The 27,818-nt window shown below is 39.6% G+C and overlaps 1 protein-coding gene, 4 non-coding genes and 3 pseudogenes across 6 annotated transcripts; 3 read left to right on the top strand and 5 right to left on the bottom strand.

The window, feature by feature from the left end:
* The first annotated feature begins 405 nt into the window (after window positions 1–405).
* Window positions 406–25,777, top strand: exoc3l4 (exocyst complex component 3-like 4). 2 transcript variants are annotated; one of them, XM_020649642.3, is made up of 14 exons: window positions 406–646; window positions 3,389–3,661; window positions 5,709–5,891; window positions 6,398–6,637; window positions 7,693–8,311; window positions 9,631–9,748; window positions 10,050–10,175; window positions 10,573–10,673; window positions 11,871–11,969; window positions 15,158–15,281; window positions 16,444–16,566; window positions 17,378–17,530; window positions 18,245–18,366; window positions 23,217–25,777. In XM_020649642.3, exons 2-14 carry the CDS (start codon window positions 3,415–3,417, stop codon window positions 23,431–23,433), a joined length of 2,472 nt encoding a protein of 823 aa, XP_020505298.2. In that variant the 5' UTR covers window positions 406–646; window positions 3,389–3,414; the 3' UTR covers window positions 23,434–25,777. The 2 variants fall into 2 exon arrangements, with proteins under 2 accessions (XP_020505298.2, XP_065822446.1); XM_065966374.1 differs by lacking the exon at window positions 406–646 and having other exon boundaries at window positions 3,036–3,661.
* On the bottom strand, window positions 18,517–18,690 carry LOC114921096 (small nucleolar RNA U3; annotated as a pseudogene).
* Window positions 19,095–19,299, top strand: LOC114921094 (small nucleolar RNA U3; annotated as a pseudogene).
* Window positions 21,869–22,070, bottom strand: LOC114921087 (small nucleolar RNA U3; annotated as a pseudogene).
* Window positions 22,765–22,972, bottom strand: LOC114921088 (small nucleolar RNA U3). Its single transcript, XR_003809390.2, has one exon. It is a non-coding gene; the product is annotated as a small nucleolar RNA U3 (small nucleolar RNA).
* Window positions 25,778–26,082: 305 nt separating the features above from the next.
* LOC114921090 (small nucleolar RNA U3) lies at window positions 26,083–26,289 on the bottom strand. Its single transcript, XR_003809391.2, has one exon. It is a non-coding gene; the product is annotated as a small nucleolar RNA U3 (small nucleolar RNA).
* A 355-nt stretch (window positions 26,290–26,644) lies between these two features.
* Window positions 26,645–26,851, top strand: LOC114921098 (small nucleolar RNA U3). Its single transcript, XR_003809396.2, has one exon. It is a non-coding gene; the product is annotated as a small nucleolar RNA U3 (small nucleolar RNA).
* Window positions 26,852–27,538: 687 nt separating this feature from the next.
* On the bottom strand, window positions 27,539–27,745 carry LOC114921093 (small nucleolar RNA U3). Its single transcript, XR_003809394.2, has one exon. It is a non-coding gene; the product is annotated as a small nucleolar RNA U3 (small nucleolar RNA).
* Between the last annotated feature and the right edge of the window lie 73 nt (window positions 27,746–27,818).

Raw genomic sequence — 27,818 nt, 5'->3', positions numbered from 1 at the left:
AGTCTGAACTTGAGAAGTCTATTTTTGAAAATGACTTATAAATGGGAAACCTTCACTCGTTATGGAGTTTATTTTCTGTGTTTTACCCCTCCTCTCACTGAGCTGAATTATTCCACCTTTTCATTCATGACCGACGACCATGAAACTGGAGTTTCCGAGGAGAACATGAATGCAGCATTATTGTTTTTTAACGCTACATTCGAGTCACGCAGTAGAGGTCGGTGAAATAATCTACCTGTAAACTCAGGACTTATAGGAAGAATGTAATAGTACAATCTGTGTATGAAGAGTCCCTGTGAAGGAAACAGCTTGTAAACAGTCTGACTGCTGTGACTGACCCTCTTCCTTCAGTTCATGTCTGTTAATCATAAACTCATCCTTCCTGCTCTGAGGTATCACTCTCCTTAGCAGAGCCATGAAGGTGGGCGGTGACTGATTCTGTCTGACTGCACGGCTTTAAAACAACAACTCAACAATAAGGGCTTGTTCTTTATTTCCAATTCTCCTCCTCCGGCTACCAAAGTGGTTTCAAACTGTTATTTCCCTTTCACCTTGTTTAGAAGAGAAAGTAAAAGCAGGTAAAGAGGAGGTGATAAAACTACGAAACAAGGAGGGCAGGTAGGGATTTTCTACCTGAGCGGCGCAGGTGAGCACACACTTTCTCTCTCTCTCTCTGTCGTATAAAGTGAGCCTGTAACTCTCTAACTTCCTGCACACTTTGTATTAGTGATCTCATGTAGTTTTATTGGAGTCGTGGTGGTATGTTCGCACCTTATTAAGAGTTTATCTGACAGTCAAACACTTTATCTGCAGATTGGCGACTTTTTCATCTGCTGATCCTAATCTGAGTCTCAAATAAAAACGTCCATGTTTATAATATAACATGGAGATGTAGGCTGTAGTCTGTGTGCAGTGGCGGATTTAGTTATATGGGGGCCCTCTGCATCAGTTTGGCTAATGTAGAGGTTCTCAATTGATGAGACAGGGGACTAAAAAGTGGGTCGCAGAGCCTTTTGCAGTGAGTACCAAATGTACTGTAAAGAAAATTGTCAAAAAAAGGCTGTGAATTTGAGTTTGAAGCATGTTTGTTTTGTTCTGTTCCTTTGATCAGTCACATTGTTTGTAACTTCTGACGTCCAAACTGCACAATTCTATAACAAACAAATGTGATTGGTTGATTTGGTTACTGATGAAGGGGTTGGTAGTGGGTCTTGAAGTTAGACCAGTTGGGAACCACTTGTCTAAAGTCCTACTGTTGAAGCAGGTTGAAGGAGGTTGACTGTAATCCTCCTGTGTTTTATCTTTTGTTACAGTGAGAAGATAACACACAAAAGTATGAAATAATGGAGACACAGAAGTAGGCTAATAAACATGCTAGTTTAAAATATGTACCCTTTCTCCGTCTCTGTACTTCTCTTCATCGCCGTCACATAAACCGATGGCTTGTTTGTTAGTTTCTATCTTCTCTCTCTCTCTCTCTGTCGCCTGTGTTTGCTGCGTCAATCATTATGCATGTGAGTGTATTCACTTGCATACATTGAAAGGGAAGCAAGAGCAGCTGACACGGTTTATAATTTTGTATTATCCAGATATTAAAAAGACCCTGTGACTATCAAAACAAAGATAATAAATCAACGTACGATGCTTGCCTTACTGTGTTTCCACAAACAGGCTGCTCCTTTTGGGAAGATGTTTATGATATTTGAATACTTTGGAAGTCAAATACTTTACACCTGTGCAAACCAGGTCTGTGCTTCCTCCGGTCAAATGAATCATTGACTATTATTGCACCCAAATGAATGACGCCGGTGTAGTTAAATAGTTTTTTAGTGTAAAGGACGGTGAATGAGTTTGTTAACGATCACACTGGTACATTCTGTGTTTCCTGTTTTTTGAGTTTCAAACAAACATTTCTGCTGCTGATACAGAAAGTGAAAGTATCTACCTGTCTAGGTGCCAGTCAGATGGGGTGATTGAACAATATTGACAGACTGAATGAAATCAAAGATATGAATCTGTCATCGAGTCCAATTGTGAAGCAGTTCACCAAAAAGTTTCATTTCAGCAAACACAAATAAGAAAAGTAGGGAAAATGTAGAACATATAATCTAAAAATGACATAAATTAAAATAATCTGAACCCATAGGTTTGTTCAAGAAAAAGCCTAAACACAAACGTTTGATTTGATTTAATTTAACCACAAATCCCCGACGAGTTTAAGACATCTCATTAACAAGAGGAACCTGTCCAAGGTAGCAGCCACACTAAACAAACGCAGCATGGGAAATTCCCAACAATACAAAAGGAACAGGCATTCAGGCAACCTGTGGGAAAAACTACTTCATGTCACAACCTGTCGCATCATTCTTTATGACACTCTTACATTTGCTCAGCGATATCAGTGAGTCGAATTTGAGCTCTTTCTGAAGACTATTTTAAGACTCATAAATGGTACTGAAATAAAGAGTGTACAGAGGGTATCCCTTTGCAAATAAAAAATATATAAATAGTGCTGTGCTCTGTGAATTGTTAATGATGTCCAACCCAAGAGTAGACTGTCTAAAGAAACATCTCTGGTCCTGGAAAAAAGCATTAATAAAGTATTTTGCTATTAAGAACAAGTTTGAGCCAAATGAGAGCGTTCTGAAGGATATGAAAAGAAAGTTTCTCAACAGTGAGCTGTACAGAATCAGCTAAGCATTACATAATAGTGTCATCTGCGTACAGATGGACATTACAGTCAGTTATATGGGACAATATTATTAAAATAGATTGTAAACAAGACAGGTCCCAGAACTGACCCCTGTGGAACACCTTTTGTTAATGGTAGAAACTCTGATTGGGTATTTCCAGCCTTTACAGATTGAAATCTATTTGAAAGGTATCTCTGTAACCATTTACAGAGCGTCCCGATGAGAAGACCCTGATCCACCATATCAAACGCTTTAGACAGTCAATAAAAACAGCAGCGCAATGCCTCTTGTTGTCCATATTAGAAACAATATTGTTAACAACTAAAGTGACAGCAGAGGTGGTACTGTGCAATGGTCTGAAATCAGGTTGATGAGGGCTGAGGATATAATAACTAGACAGAAATGTTTTGAGTTGGTATTTTACCAGTGATTCCAGGATTTTGAGTACAGCGTGTAGCTGTGCACATACTCCCAATATTGTTCAATCCCTTCTTTGCTGTGTTGTAAAGAAACACCACAGGAGGCTGTTGTTTTATCTGTAAACAAAACTGCCCCTCCTGTCCCTGCTGACTCTCACTGTTAAAACCAGAAACACACCTAAGCCATCGTTTCACACTCAAACTCACACTCTGTAGTAGAGCAAAGGACAGGCATTTCCGTTTTTTTACTTATTTTCTGACCTTCCTTCCTCATAGTTGGAGTTTATTTTTAACGGGATGAGATGTCACACATGATGGATAAATCTGCTGAAAATTCAGACGAGGACAGAGTGTCCCTCAAGAGCAATGTGAAGACCCCCAGCGAGGGGGCCGTGAAGGAGACGATGGGTATGCTGCAGACATTCAGGAAGAGCATCCGGCGAGCGGCTGAGAAGAGCCCGATGTTGTCTGGAGGCAAGGGGTCAAAGTCCACGCCAAGATCAGACGCGGCTGATAATGAGTCATCGTCCCCACCGCCTCCATCCCCCAGTAAGTACTTTCATGGCTTAATGTCTTAAGTCTTCTTTAAGATGAATACTTCAGGCAGGTCTCTCAAGGTATCTCAAGGCTCTCAAGTAGCATCAGATGATGCAGCCGCCACAACGTCATCTTTTGATATTGTAGTATTGATTGAGAGCCCCCTGGTGGTGGAATCTACATATTGTATCTTTAATGTCAAGACAGTACACATGAAGTTAATAAAAAAACTGGAGTGATTATTTTCTCAGCCTGGGGGTGAAACTTCAAACTCACTGAATCCAAAATATATCAAATATATCAAAGCTAATATGAAACACAAAATCTTCTTTAAAGACTCTTTCTGAACCTGCTGCACTGTCTTGACCTTTTGAAATAAGTGATGGCCTACATTTCCCAGGATTCCCCTCACCACCCACTATGTATGAACTTGTTCCACTCAGGTGTGGGTGGTTGTGTGTGTGTGTGTGTGTGTGTGTGTGTGTGTGTCTGTGTGTGTGTCTGTGTGTGTCTGTGTGTGTGTCTGTGTGTGTGTGTGTGTGTGTGTGTGTGTGTGTGTGTGTGTGTGTGTGTGTGTGTGTGTGTGTGTGTGTGTGTGTGTGTGTGTGTGTGTGTGTGTGTGTGTGTGTGTGTGTGTGTGTGTGTGGGCAGAAAGAGAAACAGTGTGGGAATATTTTTCATGGAGAGAAAGAGAGATGTTTCTTCTAGTCGAGGCTTAAATACAAACAGTTATTAAACTTTACTTAAATGTGTTTTGAGGACATGGTCACACAAATGTTTCTGTGTTTCCTCAACAAAAGATTGGATTATGATGTTTGTGTATCTACAGTGCAGAAAAGCAATAAGGTTCGACTTTTAGACAATTACACGATAAAAAAATGTAAATATTGGCAGTTGATTTGCTTAATTTGATGGACTGTATAAAAATGGACACAGTCTTAGTGATGTCACCCATTGGTTACTGAATGGGAGTTTGGAAGCCTGACGATGGCAGTAGCCATAAAGAAATTGCTGTCTCAACCTAACATTCACTCAACCTAGAAAGGCAAAGAGGTAGAGCTGAGGTGGGCCCCTAGCCTGACTAACAGCTACAACGCACCCGTTTGCAGTCAGATCATGCCCCTTAAAATGCAAAAAATAAAAACAGTTATACAAAACTTCACCCTCATACAGTGCGTGCTGTTAAAAACATGAGTTATCCAGACCAAGATTGTGTTCTGCTCCAGACGATAAACACTTTAATTTCTGCTGTCAAAGTGGCCGTTTTAATATGGGTGTTAATGGGACTTTAGGGGCTTTCGCAGCCAGCCTCAAGTGGACACTCAAGGAACTGCAGTTTTTTGCACTTCAGCGTTTCCTTCACTTATCAACGCCGGAGGTTTCAGCTTGAGTTTTACATAAACAGTGTGACTAATTTATCCCGCTGTAGACATTCTTAATCGTGCTGGCTGGTCATGCTTAAAATGTAACACTTGAAAGGGGTCACATAGTCTTACCAGAAGTTTGGTTAATGAGTGGTTATGCTTGGACTTCATAAAGAAAATTAAATGGTAGACTACAAAAGTTGCCAATAAATATCTGAATATATTTTAAACGCTGTGTGGTAGCCTCCTGACCCACTCTTCTATCTTCTACCTTTCTCTTGAAATGGATATGTAAAGTTTTGCTTTCTTTGTAGAACGAAATATGAAGTGCTTACGTTTCAAAAGAAGTCCTGTCGATTCATGGGAATCATTACCTCAGTCAGCAGAAACAAGGACATGCTACTTTTAAACTTTCATTTTCACAGTCTGGAGCCGAGCCAAATGTGTCAGATTTCCTCAACACTTTAGTTATTGCATTCTTTAGTTTAAGGTCGCTGAAAGGACTAAGCGCTGCCAAGTCACACTCACACATATGAAGCCACTCAACTGTAATCATGACTATTGAGAAAACTGAAACCTTATCAACCGGTTGTGGCAGTGAGATTGGTTTGGGACAAAGAGGGGTGTGATTGTGAAACAAGGACTTCGTGGAAATGGTACGTGCTGTAATCTCACTCTCTCTGCGTCTCCTTCAGGTCTGAGCGCCGGCTCTCCTATGACCTCTCCTATGACCTCTCCTATGACCTCTCCTATGACCTCTCCTATGACCTCTCCTATGACCTCTCCTATACAAAGCATCGGAGGCTTATTTCAGAAAAAAGACGAGGAGGAGGTCGACACCGAACAGAAAAGCAAAGGTCTGACACGCTCCAAAACAGGTAAAGCAATCGCATTAATACTGTACCTAAATGACTTAATAATAAGTCTCCTGAATGCTTATATTTGTGTTCTTCTCCACTCCACTCAGTTGACATGGGTCTTTGGCTTCTCACAACATCTCTGCTTGTTAACAAATAACATAAACCAGCTCTCTCAAAACGCTCCGTTTTGGTGTGTGTGTCGCTTTAAATGCAATGAGCACGCCCTGAGTTTTCCCGGTAGAAATCACTCCTTCGCTAGCAACAATAAAAAAGGCGGACCTGCGAAAAATGTTTCGCTCTAGGCTGGGAGTGGAGTCTATGGGGGGAGATACCAGGGGAGGGGAGGGGATTTTTTTTTTTACCAGAATCCCACTGTGACATCACAAGGAGAGCACATTTGAAACGGAGCATTTTTCTCTGTGTTGTAAGACTTATGCAGACCACAAACAAAGGACTGGATGGATTTATTTCACATTTTGTGGGTCGGTGGCTCTAACATAAACTGTTTTTTTTTCCATCCTCAGATCCCAACGGAGTCAGGTTGGGTGGCTCTCTCATGAAAAAAGGAGCTTCGCTACGTAGAAGTCTGAAATTCAACACCAAGAAGGACAAAGATAAAACCAACAGAAAGGAGCAGCTCGACCATGTCTCTGAATTCTCGGGGGAGGAGAAGAAGGAGGAAAAAGAGGAGGAGGAGGAGGAGGAATGTGGGGAGATGGATGAGACCTACACACTGCCAGAACTGCCCCACACACCACTGTCAGGTGCAGTCTCAATCACCTATAAATGACACATCCAGCAGATACTTAGCAAACCTATCACCAACATTAAGTCTTCTTTCAGCTCAGACTTTAATTTATCTAAAGCAATTTATCTTAAGCTGCTGAAATCACTCTCACTTAATCTATTTTACAATTTAAAAAAATGCACAATGCAAAGGTTGCAACTCAATTTTGCACGCAAGGTCATGACTGAAGGATTAGTTTATCCCCTGCAGACAGTTTGTGATGTTGACATATATTCTGAAAGTGTAAAGTTGGGTAGTTTATGTCTAGATTTATGCAGCAATGAAATACACAAGATACATTTGCCCTAATGGATAAGCACTCAGTGAAGACACCCCTTGCTCCAGTCATGCCCATGATATTTCTCAGCAGGTTTAACACTGTAAGCTAAATCAGCATTACTTGCCTTTTTCACACATTTTCACTGATGGAAACTTGAAGCTTTGAACATTTTTCTTTACGATTTCACTGTCAGATGAAGCCTTGACTAACCCATAGGTATATCCCGATTAGGTTTTTTTTAATTGCTTATTTGCATTTGTTGTAAAATGTTATTAAGCATGTTAATACATATGTTTATTCAATTTATATTAAAATGTGTTTACCACCCTTGTGGAGACACTTGTAGCTGTGAGATATGAGTGTAACCTTTTCTCAATATGTTCCTAAACAAGTTCCACTTTTCTCTCTCTGTCTGCACATTCACCTTTCCTCTTTATCTTGCTTTGTTTTGGCAACAGAAGCAGACAAAGTTAGCGATCGTGTAAATACACAGCTGTTCAGTTTGTCTGTAGAAACAGACACCAAAGTCCAGCTGTGGTTGAAGTGTTTTATTGACATGCACCAGAGATTTCTTCCAATTTTAAGACATCTATTTGATGGCCTTTTTTCACTCTGATTCATTTAAATTGTGTCTGTTTATGAATTTAGTGAGAGTAAAAGTGCAATTCTATGCTTCTTGAGTCTTTCCTTTTTTCTCAGAATGTGTGTTGAAATGTTTTCTAGCAAATTCAAAACCTCTCTGTTTCTCTCAGTGATGCAGATCAATAATCTGATCGAGATGGAGGTGCTGGAGGAGGCTCACCTGAACCTGCTCGCTCTGCGGCGGGAGTTCCAGCAGGAGCAGGAACGCTGTGGCGAGGACTCCCCCATGGAGCTGGCCAAGAAGGAGAAGGACCTGAACCTTCTCTACGGACACTTGAGGAACAAGGTGAACACCATCGCGCGTGACTCCAACTCCTTTCCCTCCAGAAACAAGGGGCTGCTGGTTCCCGTGGCCCGCATCATCCAGGAGGAGGAGCAGAGAGCGGACCAACCGGGCGGGCTAACTGACAGCTGGATGGAAGCCTGGAGGGAGGCGGTGTGCGAGGGCGTGCAGCTGAAGGTGGAGGGCGTTCACCTGGAGCAGAGGGAGAAGAACGTCTCCTGGTTGGCGGTTCACCTGGGTCTGCTGGGGAAGGCCATCGTGGAGGACTTGGAGATCGTGAGGAAACAGCTGCGGTGGTCGTACCCGCCCAGCTTCAAGGTGTTCAGCACCTACGTGAAGAGTTACCACCGAGTCGTTGGGCAGCACTTGAAGAAGCTGGAGCCACAGGTCACGGAGCTGAAGGATCTGTACGCTCTGCTGGACTGGATCATCAACCGCTACAAAAGGTCAGAGAAGAGAAAAGTTAAATCTAATGAGCATGATTACTGAGAACAAGGCTGTTAGGATCATATTACAATTACATTTTTATTACAAAGACCAAAATAAAGAAATATCTTTCCCACTTCTTGTATTTTTACGTGTATCCAAAACCTATTAAAACACATCAATGAGTCTCACACTGGCGCACTGCGACATGTTCCTTCATCACTGAGAGCACACGCTTCAGAATATTTTAATTTAAACCCTTAAACACAGAACTAAGTACATACAAAAAGGACTTCCTGTAAGGAACTGAAGGCCAGATTATTCACTACCAGTGTTTTACACACTGATCCAGATGCTGCCACCTTGGCCCTTTTCTGACTCATCAACCATGATTGGACCCCTACTTTGTTTGAAAACAAATGCCTAGTCCTCCTTACCATTACCCACGAGTTATACTAAATAATGAGACCTTAGTGTAAGGAAACATTTTTAAGGTACACAGAGAAGAAGTGGCCTGATTGTCATGCAGGCTGTAATCACAGTGATGTTGTGTACTGTCTGCATAATCGATCACATTCAAGCACCCACAGCAGTTTGCTCAACCTTACAGAATGTGTGCAAACATTTCTGCCTCCGTTCAGTTATTATAAAATATATGATATGATTGAAATGAAGCAAGAGGGCGATTATACGCAGAGAAGTCCTCGACCAGATGTTCTGGCCACATGTCTCGGACTGATGGTCATTCAACAATGTTCACAGTCTCCACATAAAGTCGAGATATGTTCACAGATGGTGCAGACAGAGAGGCATTTCTGACAGTATCTGTTGAATCAGGCCACACCAAACACAAAACCTGTGCTCTAAAACAACATTTTGGGAGACCAAAAATAAACAGCTAATCTGATAAGAAGGAGAAGAAAAAAAAGAGGCTCAATATTCTCTCGAGGCCAAAACGGAAAAATTCAAATCAGGTCGTGTCCGCATTTCTCACAGATTAGTAAAGTAGCATCCAAAAAGACTTCTTCACAGCACACATACACTGTATCAGACTACCTTACAAACACACAAGATAAAACCATCCTCTTGAATTTAGAGGATTGTTTCTAATTAAAAGAACAAGAAATGGTGCACATTCTGATTCTCTTCGTATACTTTTGGAAAATGATTTCCCAAATACCCTCATGAAGTCACAAAGATCCTGTGTTGCTTGCAGAGTTTGTTGTATGGTTTTAATCTTTCGCCCCGACATGAAGCAACTCGTCTTCAGCGTTCTTTCGTGCCAACAGATCCAATAACCTGAAATGTTAGTTGACGTTTCTTATCTCACCCATCACAGCGAGAGGATCATGGGAAGTCCCTCTCTGCAGCCAGACCTAAAGGATGCGAGCGCTGATCTGCAGCTGGAGGACGACTTCCTGAAGCAGCTGAAGGAGAAGTACTGCTGCAGAGTGAAGGTGAGGCCCCGAGGTCCACTGAACTCTGTCTGGGGAAAATGAAAAGATATTTTTAGAATTTGAGGGTTTATAACAAACATATTTATAGTTAAAGACTGATTCCATTTATGTATGGACCAGTCCAAATAGGCCTTATTTTCCACAGTATTTATATTTTTTGCTTGGTGTTGCCCTCTAGTGGCCATAATGGGAATAACAAGAGGGCAAAAACAAACAACTATTGTTTAATGCTTATTCAAGCGTTACATTTTTTGTTGCTGAAGTTTGCTGAAGTTTGCCCAAACTGTGTTTTTGAATACAGGAGGACCTGAGGTCAGCACTGGACAATATCATTAAACTTGAGAACAAGGAGGTTTGGAGCGAACAAAAAGCTCCAGAAAGGGAGGATAACGTCCTGATTTCTGACATTGACATGGACATCCAGACGGTACGACACTTAACTATCTGTATGCGATACGATGTGCTGCCATACAACATGATGCGATATGATACAAGTTCAGCTGCCTCATCAGTAGAATCAATAAATGAAAACAACAGAAACAAACTTAATCCAGAGAAGCACACACCACTCTAAATAACAATAACAACACATGCTGCACATTACCTACTAGCTCTGCATGAAACACAACGCAAGAGAAAAGATAAAACACTTTACATTTTTATGTTAAAACTGCTTTTTTATTTTAGATTTTTATGAGACTGTCATCTGTATTTTTTTCCCCTCACTAACTTTGATGCATTTTAGCATTTTGACCACATGGGGGCAGCAGAGAGCCTGATATACACTGGACTGATTCCATGCTGTTGTCTCTTCTGTCTTACAGATAGTGAAAGGAAACATGAAGAGCTCTGGACAGATCGATGCTCAGCTGGAACAGAGAGTGATCTCCTCCTGCCTCGAAGAGTTAAAACAGTTTCCTAAAAGGTTTGTGAACACAGAGACAAGATTTCGACCTCCAAGAAGTGGTCCAAGACCGATTTGGAGCACTACAACACTATCTGAAATATACTTATCAGGCAAAGTCAAGTACAACATATCAGGGAGCAAGGGTATTATTATAACTATACTATATACTATATCAAGACCAAAGTGTTTAACAGCCTGCAGTAACCACTTAAAATAAAGGAGAAAATAGATATTTCTAAATGAATGACTTCTTGAGTATTTGAAAATCATGACCCATCGATATCTTTTATTCGCCAAATAAAACACTGGATTAGTAAGTACCTATCCAAGGTTACCTACATTTTCTCTTCTTAGAAAGCTCTGTTTTCTTATTAACAGATCAATCATGTTGTTTCATTAATGTAAGGTAAATAACAGTTTGGTTTTTTAGCTGTGATGGTTTTTATCTTCTGATGATTCTGTTTAGTGAGAAGGTCACTTCTCCAGGGCAGAGGAATAAGTGAAGAATTCTGTAAAGTCATGCAAAAAAACAGATTTCTTTTAAAAGCATCAGTTTAGAAGTAAAAAGGGGAAGGGTGGAGGTGTGAGGGGGAACCCTCACGCATAGAAAAATCCACAAAACATACCCAAAAACAGGATCCTGTCCTCTGTGCCACGAGCACAGAGTTGCATGATTCTCCTCTTGAGTAATATAAGAATATTTCATTTGCCTGATGTATGGCTAACACTATTTATCCTGCAGTTGAACGCTCCTGAGGATCATGTGTGCATCCTCCTCCTCTTCTTCTTCTCCTTCTTCAAATGTTTTTAATCTCATACAGTGACTTGATAATCTCTGCAGCAGCAAATGTAGCAGCTAAAGGAAACTAATTTTAACATTGCTGAAAAGATAAACAAAATAAAAAACACTAGAACCTACAATTTGAATAAGAAATATTTGAAAAAAACTCAAGGTTCAAGGTTAAATTATTGGTAGAAAGGCACATTTGTTCTGCAGACAGGAGACCAAAACTTTCCTCTGCTCTCACTTTAATACAATCTTCACAACATGTTTGGATTTTCTCAACCCATCAAGGCCTGTAGTGTTTCTGAAAGCGACTCAACAAGTCACTCAACATGTTTGTGGAATGTCATTTATGGTTTGGTGTCATGCTCTTTAGTCGTTCTGAAAGTCGTCTCTCTTCCTCTAACAGTCGTCTCCTCTCTTCTCTGCAGATTCGAGACAGAGTTCAGACGGCACTGCGGCGCTCTCAGACCACAGACTCTTTGGACCGAGTATCATATAACATACATCAACAGCTTCACAGCTCTACAGTAAGTCATGTGACTTCCCTGAAATACTCGCAGTAAACTAATGTGCCGTGCCCAAATCACTTAACGCCTGCCTGCCTCTTGAAGAAGAAAAACTGTCACCAGATTCACTCAGTGGGAGTCCATCTAAAAAAGCTTTTTATTATGCTTAGCTAACCAGAAATATAGAAACAAAATATTCCCTGGTTTCAAGATGAAAGCTGCAAAATTGCAAAATTTAGATTAAAATAAATAAATAAATAAAAAATCTCTGCTGTTTTTGTTGCATGTTTACATGCAAAGGTAGCCTTTCCTGATAATAAAAACAGTGTCACTCTGTGAATGTATGCTGTGGAAACTGTAAGAAAAAAAAAGAAAAAGTGTTTCTGCAGCAGGTTCATCTTCGTTTGACTCCGACCTCGTTGCAGAGATTTCAGGCATTAAGAAGTGACTTCATACAAACAGCCAATCTTTATGCTGATGATCTGTTTTGCTTTTGTAGTTCCACTAGATGCATCAATATTCATTTCAGTCTGTTTCCTAAATAACAAATGTCAAGACAGTCTTTTCACGGATGAAGGGGAAAAGAGAGATTTGTGAACGGATGTTGAGATAATTAGAACGCCATGCAGAGCTTTTATTTGGGTGACTTCATCTTGAAGTTATTTTGGACTTTACTGGGGGATTTTCCATCACTCATGCCAATGTGCGAGCTGCAGAGCTACATTCCCTCTCACACTCTGGGAGTAGTTTAGGAGACTGTTTCTTTAATATGCACAGCACGGCAGAGGCGGATAACAGACCCACTTTAGATGCGGTCATGCCACTGGGAGAGACATTAGAACCGTGCCAGCCTCAGAGAGATTCAGCCCACGTGATTTCAGTGAACTGGGCCTGCGAGTGAGAAACGCTGTCGTGTTGTACGTTAGGGGAAAGAGAAAGTAAGTCGGCTGAAGCTCCAAAAACCCCTCCAGCTGTGTCTGTCTGTCACAACGAAAGAACCCAGCTGTGGGTTGGGACGTGGTTGTTCAAGGACTTTTATATGAGATGTGCAGGGCGTGAGTGCTTCTGGCTGCAGAGTTGAAGTCTGCTTTTGATTCTTTGCTGCGTAGAAGTTTAAGGAGCACTTTAGATGCACTTGCATCAAACATCTCACTCTTTTGGTTTTTAGTCCTTTTGTCCAAAATACAAAGAAAAACACAAATTGTTTCAGGGCATTGTGTGTGAAACTAAGTAGAAAACCACAAAATGATGCATGAAATGTTGAAACTGTTGCTTCATGAGTTTGTGGTTCAAATTCAGTTGCATGTCATTGGCCTTGCTAAGGTCTAATATGTGAATGTTACACTGCAGTATTCTAGATTTAGATCTGTCTCAGGGGGTTTGTTGCACCTCCTTCCACTATTTCCTGTCATCTCTCTCAACTGCCTTTATTCGATACAGAACTACATCCTGAGGGGTTTTGATTGCAGGGGGTTTTGTGCAAAGTAGAAAAGGTTGCTTAAATTCATTTTAATACACAAATATCCCAAATCTGCAAAATATAGATAATGCAAAAGTCCTAAAAAGCTTCACAATGAGGGTCATACGTTTCTCAGAAGTGAAGCTGCTTCTTAAGTAGTTAAAAAAAGAATTAAGAAAACACATCCCAATAGCAAAACAGTGGAGTAGGTTAAATGTAAATCACTTCCAAATCGACATATACTGTGTGATGTTGGAGAGTATCAGTGACAGGCGTACCGGACAAACACAGGCAATAAGTTGTCAACTTTTCATAACTGAGGCTTACCGTCCTGAGTCATTTGATAAGAACTGGACAGCACTTAGGAATGGGCGTTTACACTTTGCATTAACAATGGTGAGTCCTTGAGATCAGAGTTTGCTTGCCTGTCTCTTGCGCAAATGAGTGCCTTCCCGTTTGAATAGACTGAATACATCATCATCACATCAAACCAACGTGTCAGACCACCTCTGGATGTGGTCTAAGCTGCGAGGTCTCAATCTGTCTGCAGCGTTAACATCTAGCATCAAGGCGTACCACTTGTTACCAACCCAGGACACAGGTGTTAATGCAATGTGTGAGCAGCCGCACTGTCACAGTTTGGTTAAGTTACGGCGAAAAGAACAGACTTTTGGTTAAGTGATAATCTTTACATGAGGGCTCCACTTTCAGTGAATAAAAATACATCCAGTTAAAAAAAAATATGGCCCCTTTCACTCATACACTGGACTTCAGGAAATATTCCGACACTGACTGGATGGGGCTGAATGCAGGGAACGTAAACTACAACAAATCTGTTCACTCAGACTTTCAGCAGACTTTTTCCTGCCAGCCCAGAGCAGAGCAGAGTTTTGCTTCTTACACTCTTTATGTCTCATCTCAGCTGGCTGTATTATGTTCTCTTCACCCATTGTTTGTATTGAGACATGATCTTATACATGTTGTCGTGAAATTAAACAAGAAACATTCACCATCACTGAAGAGTCCCTCTCTTCTTCTGACATGCTCTACCAAACTGCCCCTCCTCAGGAACCAAACATGTTGTGAGGATGCATCTCACAAGAACCATCTCCAGCTGTGAGCTTCATGTTTGAAAGACCCTGAATGGGAGTTTGTTCAGAAAATGTAGAAGGAGTTCATGTGTTTAAGGGGCTTAAAATAGAACTGTAAGAGGAAACTTGGCTTCAAATGTGGAAAAATCAGTCAAGCTCTTGAGATCCGGTGGAAAAATCTGATTTTACTTTCATTTCTAAAAATCTGAGTCCAAATTACAAGGTTCACCATCGCTATGACATTCCTGCTGGAGGGACTGGAGCTGTTTTCGCAGACAGTTTGTTTGTTTTTACTTGCCCATAATTTAAAGCCTCTCTGGAAAAGAGTGGACCTCCTAGTCTCAGAGACTCAACCTAAAATCTGTTTTTTATTTAACATTTTATTTTTAACGAGAAAGTATTCTCAAAGGTTTCAGGAAAAGCGATGCATAGCTTCTAGAAAGTAAAAAAAAAAAAAGTCAGAGGACTGTCTGTTTTTTGCGAAATAAACATACAAGTTATGCTTACAGGTCCAGTGTGTTGGATTGAGAGATCTACTGGCAGAGTTATATAAAGTTGTTTTTTCTTTGTATAAAAAGCTTTATCAAAGTGAAATTTCACCTTTTAATCTCAGTCAGTAGGTGATGTTTTTCCACTTCCTCCTTTTCTTCCTTCTGCAGGGAACACATGGAGGGGCACCAGGCCGCCTGTCCGCAGGAGGTGGAAGGATTCAGAAAAGAAGTGAAGTGGCTGATTGTGAGGCTCACACAGGACCTGGAGGACCAGTTCAAAGAGGATGTCAAGGTACAAAAAGAGTCACACTAAATCAAATCAAGGTTATTTTAGTTGGAAGCAAAAATCCTGTCTTCATAGAGTTATATCCTCACATGGAGAGAAAGGCAGTTTTCTTATGTGCTTTCTAAAGAGGAATTGAAAAGGGGATGCTAGGTAAATTCTCATCACGCACACACAAAGCTTTCCAGGAAATTTACTGTTTCACATCACAAGTGAGCAAAAAGAAAAGTAAAGAGGAGTAAAGTGGTGATCATAGCCAACTTTCAAACATGCGCTACACTTCTGAATATGTCCTGAAATCGTTCTAGTGAGCTTCATGTATGAACCCAGACCCAGTAAAATGTCTGCACGCAGTCAGAGTGAGCCGATGTGTGGAAGCAGGTGATAATCGAGGGGGAAACCAACAACTGGGTGGGCGGGATGAAAACATTTTTAATTATGCAACGGTTGGGAAACCAGAGGAATCTGGGTGCTCTTGACGAAGCAGTTTGATTCACTTTTCTGCTTGCCAGGATTCTCTTCTCTTTTGTTTACACTGTGAAGGCCAAAAAGTGTCATCATAGCATTGGACTCTGTCGCTTCACACACCCTCTTGGTTATGTGAGTTCCACAGTGTTCTTTTTTACATAATGCCTTCTGAGACCACCCTACTCCCATTCCTATCAGACAGAGAAAATCTGCCACTTTGAGGGACATGTGTGAAAGAGGACCTCTGGAATAATTCAGGTGCAGACTGTCCTGGGATTTTCTAGAAATTGGTAGGAGGGCAGGCTAGACGTTGCTGACGTTAAGTTTGGAGGATTTGGATGCACTTACTGTATGAGTCACTTTAGTCTGTGGGAGGAATACGATACCTTATAGTGATTCACTGTTGCTCGTAACTCTTACAAAACTCCTTAAGTGTTTCAGTGTGAGCTGCATGTGTGAATACAAAGTTAAGTCCCCCCCATCCCCGTCCCCTTTCCCATCCAACAGGGATACTCTTCCGCTGTGAATTGCATATTTGAACAACCAGACCAGGAGGATTTCAGAAGCAACACTCCTGAAATTCTTTAGAAATTTTCAGGAGAGCAAATGCGAAAATTACTTTGAAGAGCCGACAGATTGATGATCTTCCTGAAACTTCCTGAGACAGGAAAAGTAAAAAGGAGTCTACATTTTTTTCCCCCAGCACTGTCTGAGGAAAATGATGACCAGGAAGTGGCTCACCAATGATGACGACTTTAAGCAGCTTTATGAACAGACGGAGCAGCTCTCTCATCACTGCACTCTCATGAGGCCTCCACACGCTCAGGTAAGGAAGAGGAGGAGGAGGAGGAGGAGGAGGAGGAGGAGGAGCAGGAGGAGAAGGAGGAGGAGGAGGAGGAGCAGGAGGAGGAGAAGGAGGAGGAAGAGGAGGGCTGAAAAATACATGGTGGGAATTTCAAGTGTGTCAGCCAAATCCTTTCACTTACAGGAAAGATCACGACCTCTTAATGAGGAATAAAAACGTCACAAACAGTTGGATATGAGCCGCTAAAGTTCCCACCTGGGGCCAAAGATTTAAAATCTCCTTATCGGAGAAATCATTCGTACTGTAACAAGAAAGGCAACCTTTGAACAGATCAGCTTAAAAAAGAACACTTAGGTCAGGCAGCAAGTGATTAATTGAGGGAAAAGACTCAAAATATCAAGCTAACACATTTATTTTAGTGATAAGGTTTTCACAATGACTTCTAATTGCTTTGTAGGACATCATAGGAAATCCATATTTTCTTTTTCATTGACCCTTCTTGGAAGTTCCAGTGACTCAGTATTAGCTCCATTGTTTGTGACCGGACGCTGCGACTGCAGATTGCACTAGAAGCGACGGGGGATAAATCCTGGCAGCATGGGGGAGAAGAATAGGCGGAAGTGAAGGTGTTAGCTCAGATGACCTGATGGCTGCTGGCCCCGTGATGGATAAATAAAGACAAAGACACCCTGACATTTCCCCTTTTTCTGAGCCCATCCTGTTGTTCAGCAGCCTCACTCCCTCTATGTGTGTGTGTGTGTGTGTGTGTGTGTGTGTGTGTGTGTGTGTGTGTGTGTGTGTGTTTTTGTTTTTTTGTGTTTCGTGGCAACAGGAGTTCGCGAGTCGATTGCACTACCACGTGGTGAGGGAATACGCCGGCTGCCTGATGAAGAACAATTACTCGTGCAAGAACCGCAAACACGAGAAGGCAGCGACGAAGATCCGAGAGCAGTGGAGGAAACTTAGAGATCTTTTTGCGGAAATGGTAACAAAGCACCCCCTCCCCCAACCCCCCCTTTAATATGAACTGCATCCTTTCTACATCAAAATCTAAACCCTTCAGTTATTTAAACATGTTTAATAAAAGTGGGAGAAATCGTGTACATTAACTAAACTTACTACTTTACAACCTCACTAAATTTAAGTACAATTAAATTTTTCCTCAATTACTTCAACATCATGTAACATTTACATATTAGACCTTAGCAAGGCCAATGACATGCAACTAAATTTGAACCACAAACTCATGAAGCAACAGTTTCAACATTTCATGCATCATTTTTGTGGTTTTCTACTTAGTTTCACACACAATGCCCTGAAACAATTTGTGTTTTTCTTTGTATTTTGGACAAAAGTGACTAATAATACGAAATGATGTGTTTTTGGCTCGTGAGCTCTTAAAAGATTGTTGCTGTTTGGCACGTGCCAGATGTCTTCGAGTTGCTTGTAGTTCCCCAGACCTCTTTATTTCCCTTTTCAACTTCCCCAATAGTTTTATCCTTTTTAAAATAAAATAAAAGATCCAATATTTTGCAAAGAAATCTTTACCAGACTGTTTCATAGAAGTATTGTTTTTTATCTGTTCATTCCCCGCTCCCACAGAAAGCACCTGTCTGCTGTTCAGCTTGATTGAGGACTGACGCAGCGCTCCTAACCACTGATTCTTAAAAAATATGTTTTTATGTTTTGTGTGTTTCAGGAGTCGACTCACGAATGGCTCCACCATGTTGGAGAGGACCTGAGTGACATCATCATACAGAAAAACAAGACAGACATTAAGAACCACCTGCAGCCTTTAGTGGAACACTACCCAGACTTCAGGTGAGCATTACAAATGTGCACACGTTTATGGTTTTGCATGTGGAAGAACCATCAAGATGAAAGCCTTGAACTACAGATTCTTCAAATGTAAAAGTTTGAAATTTAAATTTAAATGTTTCATATAAGATTATTTTCACACTCTTTAGAGAGGCCACTCAGGATATGTTACCTCCATTAGAGTGTTTCTGAGAAAGTCTGAATAGTCTTTTCACAAGTTTTCTGGAAAACATCAAAACTCTTCATCATGGACAGCAAGACCGAACTCTTCAGAAACACATTTCTCAAGTCAACAACTAAAGAAATGATCTCTGAAAGTATAGTCTTGGTGTGTTCTGGATGTTTCTCAGAGTCTTATGTCTGGAGACGAGAACTTTTACTGATGGTCGACTCCTGACACTCACTAACACACTCCTCCTACAATCAGTGACAAATTCACATTATCTTTTAAATATGCATTTGTTGTTCACAGTAGAAGTGTCTTTGTGGAGCTCATTATCTGTTTTTTCAAAGTTTTACTGCAAATTAAAAACCCCATTAAAAAAAGAGATTTACATCAACAAAACAACATTATTGAAGGATATAAAGTAAAACTGCAGAGTGATTTTAGTCACTGATTGTAGGAGGAGTCTCAGTGAGTGTAGGAGGGTCTCAGTGAGTGTCAGGAGTCGACCATCAGTGAAAGTTCTCGTCTCCAGACATAAGACTCTGAGAAACATCCAGAACAAACCAAGACTTTACTTTCAGGGATCGTTTCTTTAGCTGTTTCCTTGAGAAATGTGTCTTGAAAGAGTTTGGCCTCGCTGTCCACAATGAGGAGTTCAGATGTTTCTTTCAGAGCAGGGAACTGGTGGGAAGACTTTGTTTCTTCTCTACTGTTGAAGATTGTTCAGAGTTTCTCAAACACTCTAACGGTGGAAACATCATTTGAGTGGAATTTGTATTTTGTTTACCTTAAATAAATTTTGTTTATATTTTCTACTTCTGATGGGAGTTAAACATATTCCTGTAACTCAATTTCAACAACTTCAACAAAACTAAACAGCTGTTTCAGATTCAGTAAGATTCTCCTCCAACAACAACTTTATAATCATTCTGAAGTTTGACCTCAAAACACATATGCTTGTGATGCCTTATTGTATTGGGTTTCAAATTTACAGGAAATCAAAACTGTGTTTTTTCTGTCAGTGTACCAAGGTCAAAATAAGAACTAAAATTATCAGTGATTGTAGAAGAAGTGACTTTGAGAAGCTCAGGAGTTGTCCATCAGTGTTCAGGTAAATATTCAATTTTAGTGATTCTCACTTAAACATGAGGTTTGGTTAAATGTAAAATTCCTACTGCAAACTTAAAAAATAAAATTCATGTGGCAGCAAAGGTCATCAAGTGATCACATTTCTACTTTCACAAAGACCAAAAACACAATGATTGTTGAACTAACCAACATCAAAGTAATGTTCCAGATTAATTTTACAGTTTATAGGATCCACTCAGATCATGTTTCATCCATTAGAGATTCTTTGAGAAACTCAGAACGATCTTCAAGAGAGATGAAGAAAACAAGCCTTTCAATCAATTTCACACATTTCGCAAGTCAACAACTAAACAAATAATCCATAAAAGTATAGTATTGGCTTGTTGTGGGTGTTTCTTAGAGTCTTATGTCTGGAGACGAGAACTTTCACTGATGGTTGACTCCTGAGACTCACTAACACAAACACACTACTGCTACAATCAGTGAGGAATCGGTGGACTATTTATCTTGTGTTTAAATTAGGAGCCTTTCGTTAAAATGTTAATACTCAAACCTTTCAATCCTCAACTACTTACAACAGCTCACATTACTAGTTGATATGGCCATGTACTCTATTAAAAGATGGATAGATATTTAGTGCTATCTTGAATAACTAGCAGCATTACATGTCTTTGACCCCACCTCCTCCATGTTAACAGATGACTTGGAATTTATTTTCTGGTCAACTACCATATCAAGAAACTTCAGGAGAGACCTTGGGTACAATAAGGCCTAGTGTTGTGATCTTGTGTTGATGAAGATGAATGGTTAATTTAGGATGAAAACAGTAATTATGACACTGGCAGCCCAGAGCCTTCTGAGGCCAACCGAGGTCAGGACAGGGTTTTTTTTCTGTTGACTTATGATCGTTTTCTCATAAACTTGGCTTGCCTGTAAAAGTGAAAAGAAGACATAGAGGTCACAAGTTCTTCTACATGTCTCTGTGATGACATCAGTGGTTTTGTTCAATTAAAGAAGTAAAAAACTACAAACTGACACGGGATTCCAGAAAGAAAAACCCTCTAGTGATAAAACCTAACCAACATCCTGATTTCTAATTTCTATTTGATGCTTTTGTATGTGTTTAAGACGTTTTAAAGATCCCCTCTGTGATCATGAAAGTATGAATTGATGGTGCTTCTGTCCACGGGGAATATCAGTGTATTCTGTCACCTTCTGCACAAATTCACCTGACTGCACTAACCAGGAGAATGAGGAAGTAATGAGGAAAAAACAGCAGGAAACATGAGCAAAGGAAGTAATCATTAATCTAACACAGAGCAGGATGGTTTGGCTGCCTCCAGTGTTGATTTGAAAATCTCGATATTAGTCATGAGAAAAGTCCAGTCTAAACACAGATAAGACACAATCTCTGCAGGGTGGTTCTCAAAGGAAAAGTCCTGTTTTTTAAACTGACGCTGATGACTATGTCTTGTAGTTTTACCTGAACGAACAGAATCATTTACATGGAAAAAGTGTTTTATTAACCAGAGTTCACCAGAGTGCGCATGTGACTTCTGAAATGTTGTCAACAGCTGAGTGATGTCTGACTGCAGACCTGAGAGGGGGAAAAGGCAACCAAACAGACAAAACGAAAAGATTTAATTGTTAAAGTCAAGTCTAAGATTTTCCTTATGTGATTGTGACTTGATATGTGGCAAAACGCAGCAAACTGGCCTTGGTTTTTAAGAAAAAGTAAAGATTTGATGAATAACCCAGATGAACTAAAAGTGCACACTTAAAAGATGTTTTACTTTCTGGTTTTTGGGACAGCAGAAGCTCCGTACAGACATCAGGAAAAGAGTTGTTGGTATATCATGCATAATGTGAGAAATTCACCAAAAAAAAAGGATTGATGGTATTAATTTCAACCAAAACAAAAGGCTGTAGATCCCTGATCGCAAAAGACTTAAAACATTAAGTCAGTACGCATACAACTTCCTTTTACATGTGTTCTCTTTCTTTGCCTGACTGGACTTCTAGTTGTACAAAAATGGTCCTCTGTCCAAATTCTATGAGACCTACTGACTCCTGAGCATGATGGGATTAGTAAGAGACGTATCTGAGAGAAACTGAAAATCTGAGAATAATATCTTTAATGCAGCTAACTTTCTGCACCGTTATTATTGCTGAAAGAGACCACATTTGTAAATGGTAGTGTGATTGGTGAGTTTGGAGTACAAGGTCTATCAATTTTAACAAAATAAACAGTCCACTCAGATCATGTTTCCTCCATCAGAGAGTCTTTCAGAAACTCTGAACAATCTTCAACAGTGGAAACGAAGTCTTCCCACCAGTTTCCTGCTCTGAAGGAAACATCTGAGCTCTTCATTGTGGACAGCGAGACCAAACTCTTCCGAAACACATTTCTCAAGTCAACAACTAAAGAAATGATTCCTGAAAGTATAGTCTTGGTTTGTTCTGGATGTTTCTCAGAGTCTTATGTCTGGAGACGAGAACTTTCACTGATGGTCAACTCCTGACCTTAACAAAGACACTCTTCTGTACTGAGCTTTGATATAATAACATAACAATGTTATCAAATAACAATAACAAAAAGTACAAACAACAAGGGATTGAATGGATTTAAGAAAGCTTTTTTTGCTTCTTTGACCACAGCTATAAGAGTGAAGCTGTTACACCACAAACACTGTTGACATTCCTTTAGCTAGTTAATAACTTAAAGTTTAAGCAGATAAAATGATTAGTTAGCTCATAATATCTGTCAGAGAGAAAAGGTTCACTTTTTATTACTGTTTGTTTATATTCAAGTGACGAGACACCTTCCATCTTCTTATTAAGCCGAGGTGTGAACAGCTAGAGAAGCTACAAACACCCGGAGGCTGTGATGGATCTGTAAAGACTCTGCACCCTCATCCACCACCCACACAGATGTTTCTACTTAATGTGGCCTGATTAGAGCTCCTCTCAGGCACGTGAGCACTGTTACTGATTGAGAAGTCCCTCTTTCTGCTGGTTTGTTTCACTTGTTAAAGAAAGTTAAATTGTGTCATTTTTATAACTGAAATACATGAAGAGACATAGACTAAAGTCTCTCCATCAGCATATAATTCAGACACAATATGCTTTTGTAAGAAGATAAACAGTCCACTCAGATCATGTTTCCTTCTTCAGAGACTCTTTGAAAAACTCTGAACAATCTTCAACAGTGGAGAAGAAACAAAATCTTCCCACCAGCTTTCTGCTCTGAAGGAAACATCTGAACTCTTCATCGTGGACAGCGAGACCAAACTCTTTAGAAACACATTTCTCAAGTCAACAACTAAAGAAATGATCCCCTGAAAGTATAGTCTTGGTTTGTTCTGGATGTTTCTCAGAGTCTTAAGTCTGGAGACGAGAACTTTCCCTGATGGTCGACTCCTGACACTCACTAACACACTCCTCCTACAATCAGTGACTAAAATCACTTCATTGTTTCACCTCAAAATTGTGCAAAAAAAACTGATTGATGATTTTCCACTATATTTGTCACTGAATAAAGTGCTAAATAAGCATAAAACACTCAACTACTCTTTGTGTCTTTCATCTCTACTTGCAGTAAGAAGCACCTGGTGGCTGTCCTGTACTTCAGAGGCCTGACGAGAGGTCGAGAACACCAGCGGATCCTTCAGAGATTCTCACAGCTGAAGAAATCAGGCAGCGGCGCCTGTGACAAGAGCCGACTTTTATTCAGTGACATGGAGTTCACCGTCAACACCAACTGCTTCTCCAATCTGCCCTTCTCCTGCCTCAGCGCCTTTTTTCCCGACAACTAGTGCAACGAGTCGAGAGGATGAACTTTTAAAGCTCAAGACTGTACTAGCTACAGACTGTCTCAGGTGGTTTGACACATTTTGACACAAACTGAGGTTCTTGCAGCTTCACTTAAATCATCTGCACCTTTAGTACTCAAGCTGCAAAGATTAATCGATTAATCGCTTAGCTTATAAAAAAACAGCTAAATGTTCATTATTTTGATAAGCGATTAGTCATTTCAGTTTCTTTTAATATAAAATGTTACAAGTTACATCTTTTGTAGTGAGGGATCTGCTGCTTTACATGATAGTAAAAAAAAAATATATTTTAAACTTTACTAAAGAAGCAGTTTGAAGATTTCCTTTACGGTTCTGAAAAATGAATTATACGATATTCAAAGACAGAATTATTTTTTTTTTAGTGTCACTAAAAAAAAGTCTGTAAATATTTAAATAATTTAAAAAATCAAAATAATGGCAGCTCTTTTTAACACACAATCAGTGTACCTTTGTGTGTTGTCCCTGATAAAAATAAAAATAACTGCTTATTTCTTTTAAGTTTATTTATGAGACAGTGGATAGAGTCAGAGACAGGGATGACGATGTGGAGCCCATGTGGAAGTGCAAAAACTGCAGTTCCCTGACCCTACACTTAAATCTGGCTGCAAAAAAAAATGCTTAATTGATCAATTAAAGTATTAGTATAAGGAGTATTGTGACCAAAGAACATACATATATATATATAAACAACACACATCTTATCTTTAAAATACATTTTAAACTAGTCACAAAGATTAATCTAATACAGTCTTGACATGTTTTAAACAAATTACAATCCAAACTGTGACCTTAAAGATTTGTGAATTTATTTCTGTTCTTTAAAGATCCTCTGAGGAACGTGCGGTTTATGTTGATTTTGGCGCCCCCTGTAGACAAAGCGGTACATATTATTAATTTTCTGATCCTGATCTGTACATATTTGGGTAATGATTTCTGATGACAAATTTCATCTTGCTTTCTTTTACAAGTCAAACGTGTGGGAGCCATATTTAGGGTCTACAAAGTGTGACACACAGTTTGCTCGAGCAGGTGTCACCTTCAGGTTCAGGTCATGCACTTTATAGGTAGTTAACTTTCACTCGGGTGTGAAGTGATGCCAAACGATGAGCTCAAACTACTTTTTGCAACTACACAGTGCTACGACACGCAAGGTAACGCAGAGTTTTATAGGAGTGAAAGTTTGTATGAAAATTTACAGACAATGTTGGAATCTATTGAAGCGATTATTGGATGAGAGATAAATCCTCAACTAAAGAAAGAAGACATTGGACTTTCTTATATTACAAGCTACTCATGAGCGAAGCCAAGGCGAGCGCGTCAATGAATAAATTAGTGTGTCTATGTAGCCCCTCAGTGGCTTTAAATTTAGGCTTAACCACCAATCGAATCATTCACAGTAAATCTCGCCTCGTCTGACACCTACCTGGTGGCAGCAATGACAGTTATTTTTTACAACTCTACAGAAATATTCAAGCTTGTTCCTGGTGGTGTTGTTCCCTTCTGCAGGTCATTAAGAAACATCATCAGTCATTTCAGTCTGTTTCATAATCAGTCAAAACTTCCTTCAAAAAGCAGTAAAAGCAAAATGTTGTCACCACTCACAGAGCACACTGAACATGACTTATGAAGAGTTTCACATATGAAACTGCTTCCAGTACAGTGAGGACTGATTTCTGGGAAAAGAAAAATGTTTTCACAATCTAATCTGGATTACATTCAAAGTTTGGGGGGGGGGGGGGGGTAATAACAGGATTGTGAAACTTGTTGAAGCTTTCAGCAGATGTAACAAATTAAAAGCTGGATGTAGAGCCACAGCGTTGACTGTGAGGAGGTTTTTCTCAACGGTTTGAGTTTTGAACATCAGATCATCTCATTTAAACTGAATAACCCTGAAACTCTTCGTGCTTAAGACATGAATGTGTCATGTGCTGTTTGTCTATTAAGGAACTGAACCGTGCAGATTGCAAAATGTATCGTGTGTAAGCCTTCCAAACTGCCAACACACTGAAATATGAGTTTATGTTGTGAAATGTGTGTGTGCTTCTGTTGTCTTTCTATTAAATATTTAATTCCATGTGACGTTGTCTGATCACAAAAGCAGAAAACTTTGCTAAACCTCAAGTTGTATGAGATTTTCTTTGCACATTTGAGTGTATTCATGTAAGAGTTTAGTATCTCAGGTCGGTTTAAACATGAATCCTCCTTTCTGTATTAGACTGTTAATGTGTCAAATAAACTAAAGGGGATGCAGAAAGAATAATGTTTTAGCTATTTAATCTTTATTTAATAAAACTTCTGAAGTGAATCAGTTTCATGAAACTCCCTCTTCTCTTTCTGCATGTGAAGTAATGACAACATGATGAACTCTGGTAGAAATCAAGACATCCAGTCAATTGGAAAGAGTTTTGAAATCTTCTTCTGCAAATTGCACGTTCAAGCCTTACTTTTTTATATCTTCTGTATCAAAAAAGCCAATTCTCCACCTGCACAACTTCAGGACAGCAAAATACTAGGTAACAGCAAGTCAGATAACACATTAGATTACTGCAAATAACTATGGAAGCATTTTCTCTAGTCAATAGAGTTTTAATGTTAGTAAAGATTATAGATTCCACTCAGATCATGTTTCCTCCTTTAGAGAGTCTTTCAGAAACTCTGAACAATCTTCAATAATGAAGAAGAAACAAAATCTTCCCACCAGTTTTCTGCTCTGAAGGAAACATCTGAATTCTTCATTGTGGACAGCGAGACCAAACTCTTTCGAAACACATTTCTCAAATCAACAACTAAAGAAATGATCCCTGAAAGTATAGTCTTGGTTTGTTCTGGATGTTTCTCAGAGTCTTATATCTGGATACGAGAACTTTGACTTATGGTCGACTCCTGAGCTTCACCGAGACGTTGCTCCTACAATCAGTGACAAATTTGACTTTAAAGTTATTCTAAAATATACTGCAATGAATATTTTGGTGACACATGTTCAACATTGCATGGGCTGTCAAAGTTACAAAAACACATTACAAAAACAGACTTTCTTGCATTACATTGAGGTAAATGCATGCACTTTATTCCTCACTGATTGTAGGATTGTCTTAGTGAGTCTCAGGAGTCAACCATCAGTGAAAGTTCTCGTCTCCAGACATAAGACTCTGAGAAACATCCAGAACAAACCAAGACTATACTTTCAGGGATCATTTCTTTAGTTGTTTACTTGAGAAATGTGTTTCTAAAGAGTATGGTCTCGCTGTCCATGATGAAGAGTTCAGATGTTTCCTTCAGAGCAGGAAACTGGTGGGAAGACTTTGTTTCTTTTCCACTGTTGAAGATTGTTCACAGATTCTGAAAGACTCCCTGATGGAGAGAACATGATCTGAGTGGATCTTTATGTATGTTTAAAATAATCTTGTCTCTACTCTGATCTTCAGTGATATGAGAAATATAGCAATTTTAAGGCATTGGATGAAAATCAGAGAATATTCTGTGTTTCTCTGACCACAACTGTAAGAATGAAGCTGTAACACCACAAACACTAGTGACGTTCCTTTAGCTAGTTGAAAACCTAAGATTTAAGCAGATAAAATTATTATTTAGCTCCTAATATCTGTCAGGGAATAGAAGGTTCACATTAAAAACGTAACACTGTTTGTCTGTGTTTACCTTTTCCTTACATTCTTTGTTTTGGAAAATGAATCCTAATAAACGACTAGAATTAAGAAATGTAAATTCTTCCTGATGATGCCTCACAAATATGGGTTTCGTGTTCTCAATAATCTTCTATTAAAGGCTTAACTATAATTAAGAGCGTCTTTTAAATCAGACTTTTGTTTCTCTACTTTAATTTTTGAGTTCTCCCACACAGCAGCTTCTTCACCTTCTGTTGCTGTTTGTTAATATTCAAGAGACGAGACACCTTCCATCTTTTTATTAAGTCAAGGTGTGAACAGCTGGAGAAGCTGAAGTAACCTGCAAGTAGTAAGTATGAAGATACAGTGTGAATTTATAATTAATATTTTTGGTTAAGCCATGATAGACTTTAATTGTCATAAATACTTTAACAGGCAAACAGTCCACTCAGATCATGTTTTTTCCATCAGAGAGTCTTTCAAAGTCTCTGAACAATCTTCAACAGCAGAGAAGAAACAAAATCTTCCCGCCAGTTTCCTGCTCTGAAAGAAACATCTGAACTCTTCATCGTGGACAGCGAGACCAAACTCTTCCGAAACACATTTCTCAAGTCAACAACTAAAGAAATGATCCCTGAAAGTATAGTCTTGGTTTGTTCTGGATGTTTCTCAGAGTCTTATGTCTGGAGACGAGAACTTTCACTGATGGTCGACCCCTGAGAC

This window comes from Labrus bergylta, chromosome 18, assembly GCF_963930695.1.
Source record: "Labrus bergylta chromosome 18, fLabBer1.1, whole genome shotgun sequence".
Taxonomy (NCBI): domain Eukaryota; kingdom Metazoa; phylum Chordata; class Actinopteri; order Labriformes; family Labridae; genus Labrus; species Labrus bergylta.
This window is presented reverse-complemented; position numbering and strand designations above follow the sequence as displayed.

What these genes read in the sequence shown, in the direction of transcription:
- exoc3l4 (XM_020649642.3), top strand. Translation starts at nt 3,415, where the DNA reads ATGTCACACATGATGGATAAATCTGCTGAAAATTCAGACGAGGACAGA. An exon ending in AGTACTGCTGCAGAGTGAAG is followed by an intron (nt 9,749 to 10,049) that starts GTGAGGCCCCGA and finishes TTTTGAATACAG; the next exon opens with GAGGACCTGAGGTCAGCACT. An exon ending in GAGATCTTTTTGCGGAAATG is followed by an intron (nt 17,531 to 18,244) that starts GTAACAAAGCAC and finishes TGTGTGTTTCAG; the next exon opens with GAGTCGACTCACGAATGGCT.